At 35.7% G+C, this 12,111-nt stretch overlaps 1 protein-coding gene across 4 annotated transcripts in view; it reads left to right on the top strand.

Annotated features, from left to right (window-relative positions):
• The window catches only part of rbpjb (recombination signal binding protein for immunoglobulin kappa J region b), a 131,975-nt gene extending 121,622 nt beyond the window's left edge, over nt 1–10,353 (top strand). For all 4 annotated transcript variants that reach the window (XM_073064875.1, XM_073064874.1, XM_073064873.1 and 1 more), the window contains 3 exons: nt 3,148–3,303; nt 6,836–6,939; nt 8,256–10,353. In XM_073064875.1, coding sequence (XP_072920976.1) covers nt 3,148–3,303; nt 6,836–6,939; nt 8,256–8,568 — 573 coding nt within the window. In that variant the 3' untranslated portion in view covers nt 8,569–10,353. The remainder of the gene's footprint in view (nt 1–3,147; nt 3,304–6,835; nt 6,940–8,255) is intronic.
• Nucleotides 10,354–12,111: the final 1,758 nt, after the last annotated feature.

The following is a 12,111-nucleotide window of genomic DNA, read 5'->3' as shown; positions in this document are numbered from 1 at the left end:
GGAAGAGGGTTGTAGGCCACAAGGGTGGAATGAGGCATTGTTCATCTAGGCCTTGATCTGGCAGAGAGTAAATCTGAGAATAGACGGATTTGTGTGACATCGGGAAGGGAAATTGAAGTAGCATGCAACTGTGCGAGCTCAGGATAGTGAATACAGATGGAGCCTGTGTACTCCTCAAAGCAGTCAGTTAGTCTATGATTAATCTTGTGGATCACAGAGGAGGCAAAATCAAGAGCAATGAATCTAACAGATAAGATTGGAGGATGTGTATGTGAATCTTTTCATAATTTGGAAAGGTTGTTTATGTCTCTGGATGGAGGTGAAGGAGGGGCATAGGAGAACCATAGCATCTCCTATGGCTGCAGAAGAAAGTGCCAGTGGAGAGATAGTGGTGAGTGAACCAGGGAATTATAAGACAGTGGTCCCTGCAAGAAGGGGTGGAATGGGATGATATAACTGGCAAAGAGATCTTGTAGCAGCTAGAGGACATGAAGGATGATGTGAGTCTTGGAGTCATAAAACACTACAGCATAAAACAGGCCCTTCAGCCCATCTAGTCCATGCTGAACTATTAATCTCCCTAGTCCCATCAACTTGCACCCAGACTATTGTCCTCCATGCCCCTCTATCTTATACATGGGTATAGGAGTAGAGGGATGGTGTATTTGGATATACTTATCCAAATTCAAACCCCCACCTACCATTTCTGCCGATAGCTAGTTCCACGCTCTTACCACCCTCTGAGTGAAGAAGTTACCCCTCATGTACCTTGTAAACATTTCATCCTTTCACCCTTAACCCTTGACTTCTTCACTTCACCCAAACTTACTAGAAAAAGCCTGCTTGCAGTTACCTTATCTGTACCCCTCATAATTTTGTATAGTTTTATAAAATCTCACCTCATTCTTTCCTTCTCTAGGGAAAAAGACCTACCTATTCAACCTTTCCTTATAACTCAGGTCAAGTCCCTGCAACATCCCTGTAAATTTTCTCTATACTCTTTCAATCTTACTATATCTTTCCTGTAAGTAAGTAACCAAAACTCTCAATACTCCAAGTCAGGCCTCACCAACTTCTTATGCATATTCAACATAGCATCTCAGCTCCTGTACTCAATACTTTGATTTATGAAAGCAATGTGCCAAAAGTTCTCTGTACAACCCATCTACCTATGATGTGCTAGATGCAGAGGCTGGTAGGGTGAAAGGTGAGGACCAAGGGGTCTCTTTGTTTTGTCTGTGGGGGAGCATTTTTGAGAGTAGGAGGAAAATGTGAGTAAGGACTCCATCGACGATTATACAGAATAGCTACATTTTCTGAAAAAGGGCAGCATTTCAGATGTCCTGGAATGGAAAACTTGTGAATGAATGCAGTGGAGATTGAGTAAAAGGAGCTGACCTAAACAACCCCTCCAGATCAGGCAAAGATTCACCTGCACCTTTTCTAACCTTTACTGCATTTGGTGCTCTCTGTGGCTTCCCCTGCATCAGTGAGACCTGCATTTAATCACTGAAAATTTGGTCACTGTAAAATGACCACAGTCAAGGGTGGTTACCCTCCCTACTGCATGCTTCCTGAAATGAACAGAGACTACAGATAAAATTTTGTTTCTCTGTTGCAAACTGTTATGTATGTTCCTAGTGAACCAATTTGAGTGTAACTGAAATAACTGAGGTATGCTATTTAGTATTAAAATCACATTTAAAATTTAAAAAGCATTGAAGTCTTTTTGTCGAACTTCCATGAAATCAGTTTCATTAAACTTAAAACTAGAATGACTATTGCAACTCTACAAATTGTAGACTTTTCCATTTGAGATCTGGCTGTTGAAAATACCACCAATATTCTGTAATTTACAATAAATGCAACCGTTCAGAAAACAGTTTGAGTTATAAAATCAGAAAATTCTGAAAAAGCTCAGCATGTCAGGCAGCATCTGTGGAAGGAGAAACCAATGAGATTTTGGGTCAAAGACTCTTCAGAAATGAGAGAAAGAGTAAGTCTAAGTAGCAGAGAAAATGTAGAAGTTGTAGTTGGGTGGTGCAGTGGGTATATTTCTAATAAGGTGATTTAATCTCATGTTTAAATGGACAGCTGAGGTTCTTTGTCCATGTAATGTTTTGATATTTTAAAATCTGGGTGATATTGAGTAGTCAAGCTTTCTGGGGCTCAGCCCACTATTATCTGTCTGTGAGGGATTTTCCTTGCCACAAGTTGTCTGAAGAGAACACTTAAGTCTCCAAACCAAATTATTTTCTGGGCGTGGGCACGGTAGGAGATTTTCATTTTGCACATGCTGCCCAAGAAGAATAGGTCAAGATTTTCTCAAGTTGGTAAACTTGGATGATTTTGGTAATAGACTAAGCTTGGTGAGAAACCAGATGTGCACAGTGGGTACTGTTGAAGTATTAACTAGCAGAGTGCACCAGACTTCACTGTGCACAACACAGCTGGCTTCGACAGGGCCACAAGTTCTTACAGTGGTTCTTAAATAAATTATAATTTTCTGATTCGAAGTGAATGTTGTCACTAAGAATCTTAAATCCTAATTTGTTAATCCTATACTTTATGAATATGTGTAAATTTTGTTAGTTTATTCATTTTAATCCAAAGTTACATAACTGATGAAGAGTTTGGAGACCAGTTACAACAAATTGTGCTATATAATCATTTTATTTGTTTTTAAGCCCTGTTATTGTCAGTCCAATTTTCAGGATTTTGAAATGTATTTACAGTGGAACTTCTGTAATTTACCATAATGGATTGGTATTTTAAACAATTAGTGCATTTCTTAATTAGAGACTAGTGTGGAAACGACTTGAATCTCTTGCATAGCAATAACCCTGAACATGGAATTGAAAGTATATTCTCAGAGCAATTTATATTTGAAGTTTATTTTCATTCATTACAGAACTTGGTGGTATTTAATCTGTTGAACAATGAGCTGGTGTGTTTGACCAAATACTTAAAGTTGAAGTATTGATGATGGAAGTTCTACTGTACTTGGAAATCTGAAATTGTTTTCCACTGGTAAATGCAAAATTAAGCATCCATACAATAAGTTAGTACAACTTGTATCTGGTTTGTTTTGCAGTCACAGTTGTATTTTTAAATTTCACTTTGCCCCTTGTTTCCCCCCCCCACCAGGCCACTCCATGTCCAAAAGAACCAAACAAAGAAATGATAAACGATGGAGCCTCTTGGACAATCATAAGCACAGATAAAGCTGAGTACACGTTCTATGAGGGGATGGGCCCTGTACATGCACCAGTGACACCTGTACCTGTAGTAGAAAGCCTTCAGGTAACAGGGACTGGATATTTATAGATTTTGTTAACATTCATGTTAAGGCTAATATTGCATCATTCAAGTTGATTTTCTTTTAAACTGCTGCAATTTTAGACTATGTCTGTGGAGAGCCAATTTTCTGAAAATGTTTTATTTTTGCTGAAGGTGTAGTAGCTTTTTAGATACTGTGTGATGTCTGTGGAGGGAATTGTCTACAGAGGGATTTTCTTAAACAGGTTGCCTGAACAGTCTCCAAACCAAAGTATTTTGTGGGCATGGGAGCAGTAGGAAGTTTTAATTTTGCACACACTGTCCAGGAAATCATGCTTTTCCAAGAGTTAAGAGAATTTGGATAATACAAGCAATAAGACTAAATTTGGAGAGACTCCAGATATGCACATTGGGTACTATTGGAGTTAAACTGATGCTTGTGTCTGCAGCACAAAACTGACAAATCCTGTTCTTGTCCAACAGTATACAAATTGGAGGAAGAATTTGCAGGGAAAAGTGCCAAGATGTCCGTCCTTGTGATGGAGGGGAAAGGGGTGGTTACACAAAGTTTCATTTGTGCTATAGGATGTTCTTTTCCTGAGCATGGACCAACCAACTCTTCCCATTTTTTTAATGAGAGCAAATGATAACCAAAACAAATTCCAAAAAACAGTATGAGTAATGCAATCAGTCCAAGTAATAAGATGAATAATATTAACCAAAGCATGATTTTATTTGTGGTGGGGAGTGATTTTTTTTTTAATAGGAAATCTATGATTCCTGACTAGAGCTTTGGTCCCTATTTAAACTTGATGCTGAATCTTAAAGAAATGCAGTCAGAGCTTTCGGGTGCCTGATGTCCTGAGTTTCAAAAGCTGCATAAAAGTTGCTCGTTACTGTTGACCCAGTTGTCAAAGCAGATGATAAATATGTAGTATTGTTTACTATCAGGTATCAGATATGAGGATCTATCCAATGTCATCAGACAAGCCATATAACCAAATATCTCTGTGGACGAGTTTTCAGACAGGAATAAACAGCATAATTGCAATCAACTTTTAGAATATTTTTCTAACAAATTAATGGTTGGAATAATAGAATTTGGGCAAATATTATTTTGCAATATTTAACATCAGTATCAGGCAGAAGATGAAATTTTCTGTCGAGTATTCAGTTACAGTTACAAGTAGATGCAACACTGCTTTTGATTGTTTTCTGCCAAGTGGTTTTCATATTACTTGTGATGGAATAGGTTGCTCTATACCCACTAAAATTTAGAATAATGGAGGATAATTTTGAGGTATACAAGATCTGAGAGGGCCGGTGCTTTTAAAGCTGTCTCCTCTAGCAATAGTATCTACAAATCATAGAAATCAGCTGCTTACAACTGAGTAGAGGAAAATTCCTTTCATTAGAGAGTTGTAACATTTGTAGTGCTCTCCTCCAGAGGGTTGTTGATGCTCTGTTGTTAAGAATGAAACTGAGGTTAATGCATTCCTGGACACTGAGAAATTGGAGGATATGATGATCAGGTAGGAAAATGGATGAGGCACAGGATCAGCCATGATTTTATTGAATGGAAGAGCATGCTTGAGATTCCTTGTAGGTTAGTCCTACTTTTGTGCCCACTTGAAACATTTGAAAGATGATCAACCATAAATTCTAACTGTTGGAGGTTATTAAGATGTTATAAAGATTTAGTGGAACTCTTTTTACTCTTGTTGTTTTGTAATTTTTGTTTGTTCTACTGTGAAACTATAAATTTCTAAATTTCCAGTTCTTAACACATTGATAACCTCCACAGGTTAGGGAAGAATAGTCTGTACCATCTGAACTGCTGGAGTCGCTGATAAATTTAAGGTTTCTGTATCCATGCCAAGAAACCTATAACCCCACCCCCAGGATAGATGTTGACAAGCCAGAACCTGCCTGTTAATCCCTGAAACTGTTTATTTGGATGTCTTTTTTAACGGTCATGTTCTTTTAGGTTTTTTACTCTGTTTTAAGTTTCCTAAAATGCATGTGTTTCATCAAATGATGCCTTAATATCTGAACATAGCACATTCAAAACTAAATGGAAAACCTGATTTCTGATTTCCTTCCTTTCCAGGAATAGACACGTTAATTTTAAAAACATTTTTCATTTAGTCTCAAATATCTTCTATTCAATTTCTGGGAATCTTTAGTACACAGCATTAGTAGGAATTAATGGGGCACTTCCCTTCTGTGGTTTCTTCATCTTATAGTGGGATCATCAAATGTGACTGAATTCTTCAAAGTAGAAACAGTGATCTGTCAATATGTGTCTTGACTGAGTAAATCCAAACTTGTTTCTGTATTTACAACAAAAAGCCATAAATATTAAAGCAAAACATTTTCATAAATATTATTTAAAATATTCTATTGTTGAGTAGTGTTGGTTGGCTTTAATTGCATGGCTAAGTTCATAATCATTGGGTGGTCTTGAGTTCTTTTTATTCAGACCGCATTACTTGAAAATAAAAGTAGAAGTGTGAAATATAAATTCTAGTTGAAAGAGCTAATATTTTAAAATTATTTTCTATATTCAACAGATTCTGATCTTTTAAAATCTGCTACCAATTATTTAACAATTCCACCGTTTATTTGCTATTGAAATGTTGCTTAAATATGCTTTTTAACACAATTTGTCTATTAGTACTGCTTTTATCTGCAAAATATTATTTGTATTCAGAGAATAGTCTATATTTTAATGGCTCCAGAGGGAAGAATGCGAAAATGAAGAAAATTATTAAATGTTTTGCTTCAGACAACAAAATAAAAGAACTGTGTCATTTGTTTTCAGAGATATTTACAAAAGTTCACAACTAGACCTCAAAACAAAACTGATCTCAAAATGTTCTGTCAGTTTGTTCCAAAATGATATATTTTTTCAAAAGATGCAATAACTTTAAATGGTTAATTTTTTAACTAATACCTCAATATAGAAATGGTGCAAACAATGTGTATAATTATTTGCCACTTAAGTTCTTTGAAGCATTAAAAGCCTTGAAGTACTGCCAGATATTTCATGGTGCAGCTTGGTAGGAAATTCCAGCAACTCTTGCAAAATTTGTCCTCTTTCAACACTTCATCTAAGTTTACTATGTCACAGAGAAATTTGTTGCATTGGCATCTGCAGGGTTGGGGTAGATAATTTTTTGTGGGTAATGCCATACATTCTTTAAATTGATCATAATTTTTGTATATCGCTAAAAATGGGTTAGCTTGGATGGGCCATTTTGGTCAGCATGGACCAGTTGGACTGAAGGGCCTGTCTGTGCACTGTATAACTCTATGACTATGACTGTTGTAGCAATTTTAGTTCAACAGTGCAATGACCATATTGCATAGTTATGTTTCTTGAAAAGTACATAGTATATACCATTGCTGCAGTTTCACTCCTGGATTGCTCCAGGTAGCAGATTGGTAGCTTTAAGCCAATAATATTCAGTTCTTGACTAGGATGAGATATGTTATTTTCTGCTTTTATTTACAAGAGATGCTGTGTACAGTTGAACTTTGTTTATGTTTGTAGCTGAATGGGGGTGGAGATGTTGCAATGCTTGAACTCACGGGACAGAATTTTACTCCCAATCTGCGAGTTTGGTTTGGTGATGTTGAAGCTGAGACCATGTACAGGTAAATACACGATGGTTATAAAAAGCAAGCTTTTAGAATTCTATAAAGTCAACCTATTTTAATTGAAAGGTGTTTTCACTTTTTGCTGTCAACTCACAGAGAACAACCAAGCCAGAGGTAGAATGACTTCTGGTATGCCATCGCACTAAATGAATCTATCTTGCCTGATCGTGCACATGGAATTCAAAGCTCGCCCCTTATTATGCTGCTAACCTTGTGCTTGATTAGTTCCCATTTCTATGTAGTTGCCAGCCTCCACAATTATTTGCATTACTCTGTCTTTCCAAAACTGATGTTTCAAAAAGGAGTCCTTCCTTCTATTTTAAGTTCTAAGTTTCAACTGATCATTAACTTCAGCAGGACCATTGATAGATTCTTACCACTTCAATCAAATTGTAATTTTTTTCTCCAAACCCTCTGCAATTTGTTAACTTAATAGGAAACAGGTGTCGAACCTTGGATTTTCCTCACATATCTAAAGTGGTGCCACTTAATGCTTCTATCCGGCAATTCATCATGCAGCCATACTATCAGTAAAATTTGGGTTAGATATAATTGTAAATGGTGTGAAAATTTACTTGCACAAATTGTGCGTAAAATACTTTGTAGCAATTTTGAGCTGAAGCTATCAGGTGCCTTAAGGCAATATTTGGACAAATAGTTGCTTCCTGTAAAGTTTTATTGAAAATCTGTGAGTTCATATATTTTTGCTATTATATAATATGCTGTCTGGCTTCTTAAATGCAACTGCAATGTAATGAAGCAGTAGAAAGCCCTACCCTCTCATACTGAGATTGAAGCCCCTAGCTGAAATCATACAAATTGCTTTCTAAGGGAACATTTCTTTTCCCTCTGCGTAATGTCATGTAATTGTATAATTCATTATTCATATCAAACAAACAGGTTTTCACAGCTCATTCAGATAAAGTTTAGTAGGCTGTGTAAATTAGGTCACATTTTCTCCTTATTGCTGCAGTATTGACCCCATCATCTGTGGGCTTGGGAGAAGAAACTTGGCAACTTTCTCATTCAGAACTAGTAACCAGCAGCCTATCTTTGAAAATAAAGTGTAATTTCAGTGTTTTTTTCTGTATTTCTAATACATTTTTTACTACTTTCATTCTGTTACAAATTTGAAGCTGAGAACAGATAGCCATCCAGATATTGGACTAATATGTGATTTTAAAGTTAGCAACTATTGTTCCTTAGTACATAACCCTACTGGGTATACTCATAATGTTTATTTGTAAATAGACACAGAATAAATGAAATATGGAGCGGAACTATTTGCTAATCACCTTCTCTGTTTTTTTAAGGTGTGCGGAGAGCATGCTGTGTGTTGTTCCCGATATCTCTGCATTCCGAGAGGGTTGGCGATGGGTGCGCCAGCCTGTCCAGGTCCCTGTTACTCTGGTTCGAAATGATGGGATTATCTACTCCACCAGCCTTACTTTCACCTACACACCAGAGCCTGGACCAAGACCACACTGCAGTGCTGCTGGAGCCATCCTTAGAGCTAATTCCAGCCTGATGGCGTCAAATGACTCAAATACAAACAGTGAGGGAAGTTACACAACTGTCAGCACAAACTCAACTATTGTCACATCAGCAGCAACTGTAGTTTCCTAACTACTAAAATCATTTAAAGACATTTACCAACTTTTGGGAAGGGCAAAGACAAAACTGTTGAAGTGCTGCAAAAGAAAACCAAGAACTACTAATGTCAACAGTACTTGTGGTATTCTGGAAATCACCTCCTTGTTCAGATGATGGAACATTTCATTCAAGCATAGATAATCTGCAGGAAGTGTTACTACAATAAGAAAATACACCTGAATATTATATAAAACTTTATAAAGAGCAAAATGAAAATCTATTTTTCAGCTGTTTAAAGTGTGGGCAAGATATAAAGTGTTTGGGTGGGATGGTGGTAAAGCATAGTAGAGAATGCATACAAAAATAACAGTTTCTATGGACCAAGAAACTTGTATAAGCTTTAGTGAAGGTACAGTTTCACCATACCTTTTTTTGTATTATACATATAGTACACTTTTGTTACCAAATAGTTTATATTTTCTTCCTCTGAGCAATGGGCTCTGAAGTATCCAGGTTCCAGACCTGACCTTACTGTATATTCTCATCACCTATACCAGTAAAGACCTATATTTCGGTCACTGGCCGGAACTGTCCTCATTTTTGTTTTTGAAAAAAAAACTTGAGTCACGTGACTTTCAGTTGAATGTGTTCAAGAGAAAAGCCTAATTTTTATGGTATCCTGTCAATCTGTATACTGTACTTAAAGGATGTCTCAATATAGCACCTTCATGATGTGGGACAAAAATCACAGTTAATCAATATCATGACTTAGTATAGTTTAAGAAACAAAGAAGCACTCGTCATGGTGTCTAATTGTGACCTGTTCCACAAAATTAATCTAAAATATAATTGTTACTTTATAAAAGGCTTTCTGAAACAACCAAAATATAGGTGTAATGGGAAAATGAAATACTTTAGAGTTCTGATTCTTCAATTAGAGCTTTGATTCCAGTGATATTTTTGACAAGCTCTGTATTGTTAATGATCCTTAAAGGATATGTATTCTACTATGCATAGGCCACAGCAATAACTATCATGTGAGTATATGTCTGTATGCTTATCGGTGTCTAATTTCCTGCTGTCCTTAAAAAAAAAACAACTGTTTAAAAGCAAGTTGGAAAGGATTTTTCATCATATGCCACTCACAATATCTTGAAATTCTGTCCAGTAGCAAAAATTAAAAGTGTCAGAATTTCTTGATGCAAGATCAAGAGCGTTCAACATATATCGTCAGGCTGTCTTTGATTGGTTTCACGCCCAGTAACAATTCTGTGCAAATAAATACCAGAAATATGCAAACATCTTTTGTGTATAAAAAAAAAAAATTAGCATGATGTGACAATGGGGTTGACCACACTTTAATTCACACATTGCTTTTTATTTTATGCTATCAACTTCCTCATACTTAGTCTAAAGAATACCAGAAGGGTTATTTACCTTTTGAGTTCTCAGGATTACCACTGCAATCGGATTATGGCTGCTACCACATTCACTATAATATGTAAACTCATTGTGATATGCTTTCATATCATCTCTCAATGCATTGTAATATTGGGACATCCTTATGTACTTCAGAAATGTGTATCAAAAGCTTTAAGTGACTTCTGCCCTGTCTGCAATACATACAACAGTTACAGATATGTTAAACATAGCTTTATTTTTTCAACCATTTTAATAAAACAGTATTTAGTAGTAACTGATAGATTTGCTTTGCCACGTGTGAGTAAAAACTGAAAGTTTTTGGATACACTGACCTCTGATAAATGAGGTTCTGCATTTAACTGAATGTTCGAGTGTGGCTATAAAGTATTGAGTCAACTTTGTGTGTGTATTCTTCCCCCAAAGCTCTGCTTTTATACATTGAAACATATTATCAACTTTTTATATTTATAGTACTTGGACCTACATGTGCCAGATGAATCTTTTTGGCAATTTGATTGCTATAGTGGTTTATTTTTATTTTTTTATTACATGTGTTATAAGTGAAAATAGTGTGTGTGTCCTTTTACAGTGTTATTTGCTTAGTGGAATTCATTTTAAGATTGCTGCATTCAAGGTATGAAAGCCTATTTGTAAGATCATCAAATACGTAACAATGCAGAAATTAATTCAGTATTTCATCCTTTTCTACAATATAGAATAGCTGCCTTTTTAAACTGAAAATTTAAATCTAAAGATTACTAAAAGTCACTAAGGTTACTCAGTAGTGGAATTGATTTGAGAGATTACTGGCCATAAGTGCACAAAGCATGTTACTAAGCTTTAAACAAAAAAGATCTTTAAAGCATGGGAATTTTAATGACAAACATTGATTATTAAAATAGACAACAAGAAGTGTTCATGTTAATGTAAACTTCCTTACTAGATTTAAAGAGTTCATTGTGAGCAGATCCAGAAAAACTTAGTGAAGAGCATAGCTTCTATTATATTTTCAGGATTGCTAGTTTACTTCTCAATTAACTATTTTTGAAATCTAATTGTTTTTATTAATGTAGGCAAACGTGGCAGCTATTTGGCATGAAATCACAAATGAGATCATGTTTTAGTGCTTGGACCAAATAGAAGACAGTCCCTGCTCCTCAAGTACAGGCTGAGTACCCCTTATCCAAAATGCTTGGGCCAGAAGTTTTTTGGATTTTGGAACATATAATGAGATAGCTTGGGTCTCCAAATTTATGTGTTACCGGTAAGCAGTCTTTGTCTTGCACACATGTACTTAATAGTAAAAGTTATGACATACCATTAATGTAATGAAAATATCGTGTGCGGGGAACAAGAGCAGTACCGAATACCTGAATCAGTTGTTGAATGACAACGAACAATGGCAGGCTTTCAGTCTCCACCTATGATGCCATGTTTTGATTAAAAGGTTACAGTACACTCACTGTATGTTACCTTGTTTAGGTTTTATGTAAGGTATAAAAACAGCACTAAACATTTTCTGGTGCTAAATTTTCATCATCGATACTTTAAAAGATTAATGAAATTATGTAAGGCATAAAAACAATCAACATCATTGACTTGTTTTGATGGTAAATTTTTGTGATCAGATGTTTTAAAATATTTAATCCCGTGACTTTTCTTAAATTTCTGTCCTCACAATTACCTTCAATTTGCAGTTCATCCTGATGGATCTTTGCTTGTTTCATGAACAGCATACTGTTAAGTGGCATACGTTCACTTCAATGCTGATATTACAGAGTCGAAATCTTCATTTTTCACTTTATGCAGTGTTTTTCATTAACTTCTGCTCATTACATATGTGAGGTCATTTTTCAAAATTGCTTTGCGCAAAGACCCGTGCGTCGCCTGGGAACCTTCTTGGTGCCTTGTGGAATTTTTCATTTGTAACATCATGTCAGTTCTCAAAAAAGAAAATTTCAAGATTTTAGAGGTTTTTGGATTTTGTAATTTCTGAAAAGGGGTACTCAACCTCAATTACTTTATTGAAATAATTTTCATTTCCACTTTCTATTTGTTTAAGTATTTTAAAAATATTATGGTTTTGTTTTTAATGCTATTGAATTTTTAAGTTATCACTTAAGCCCAGCTGTTCAAAAAGCATTGGTATTTAAT

This window comes from Hemitrygon akajei, chromosome 13, assembly GCF_048418815.1.
Source record: "Hemitrygon akajei chromosome 13, sHemAka1.3, whole genome shotgun sequence".
NCBI classification, from domain to species: domain Eukaryota; kingdom Metazoa; phylum Chordata; class Chondrichthyes; order Myliobatiformes; family Dasyatidae; genus Hemitrygon; species Hemitrygon akajei.
This window is presented reverse-complemented; position numbering and strand designations above follow the sequence as displayed.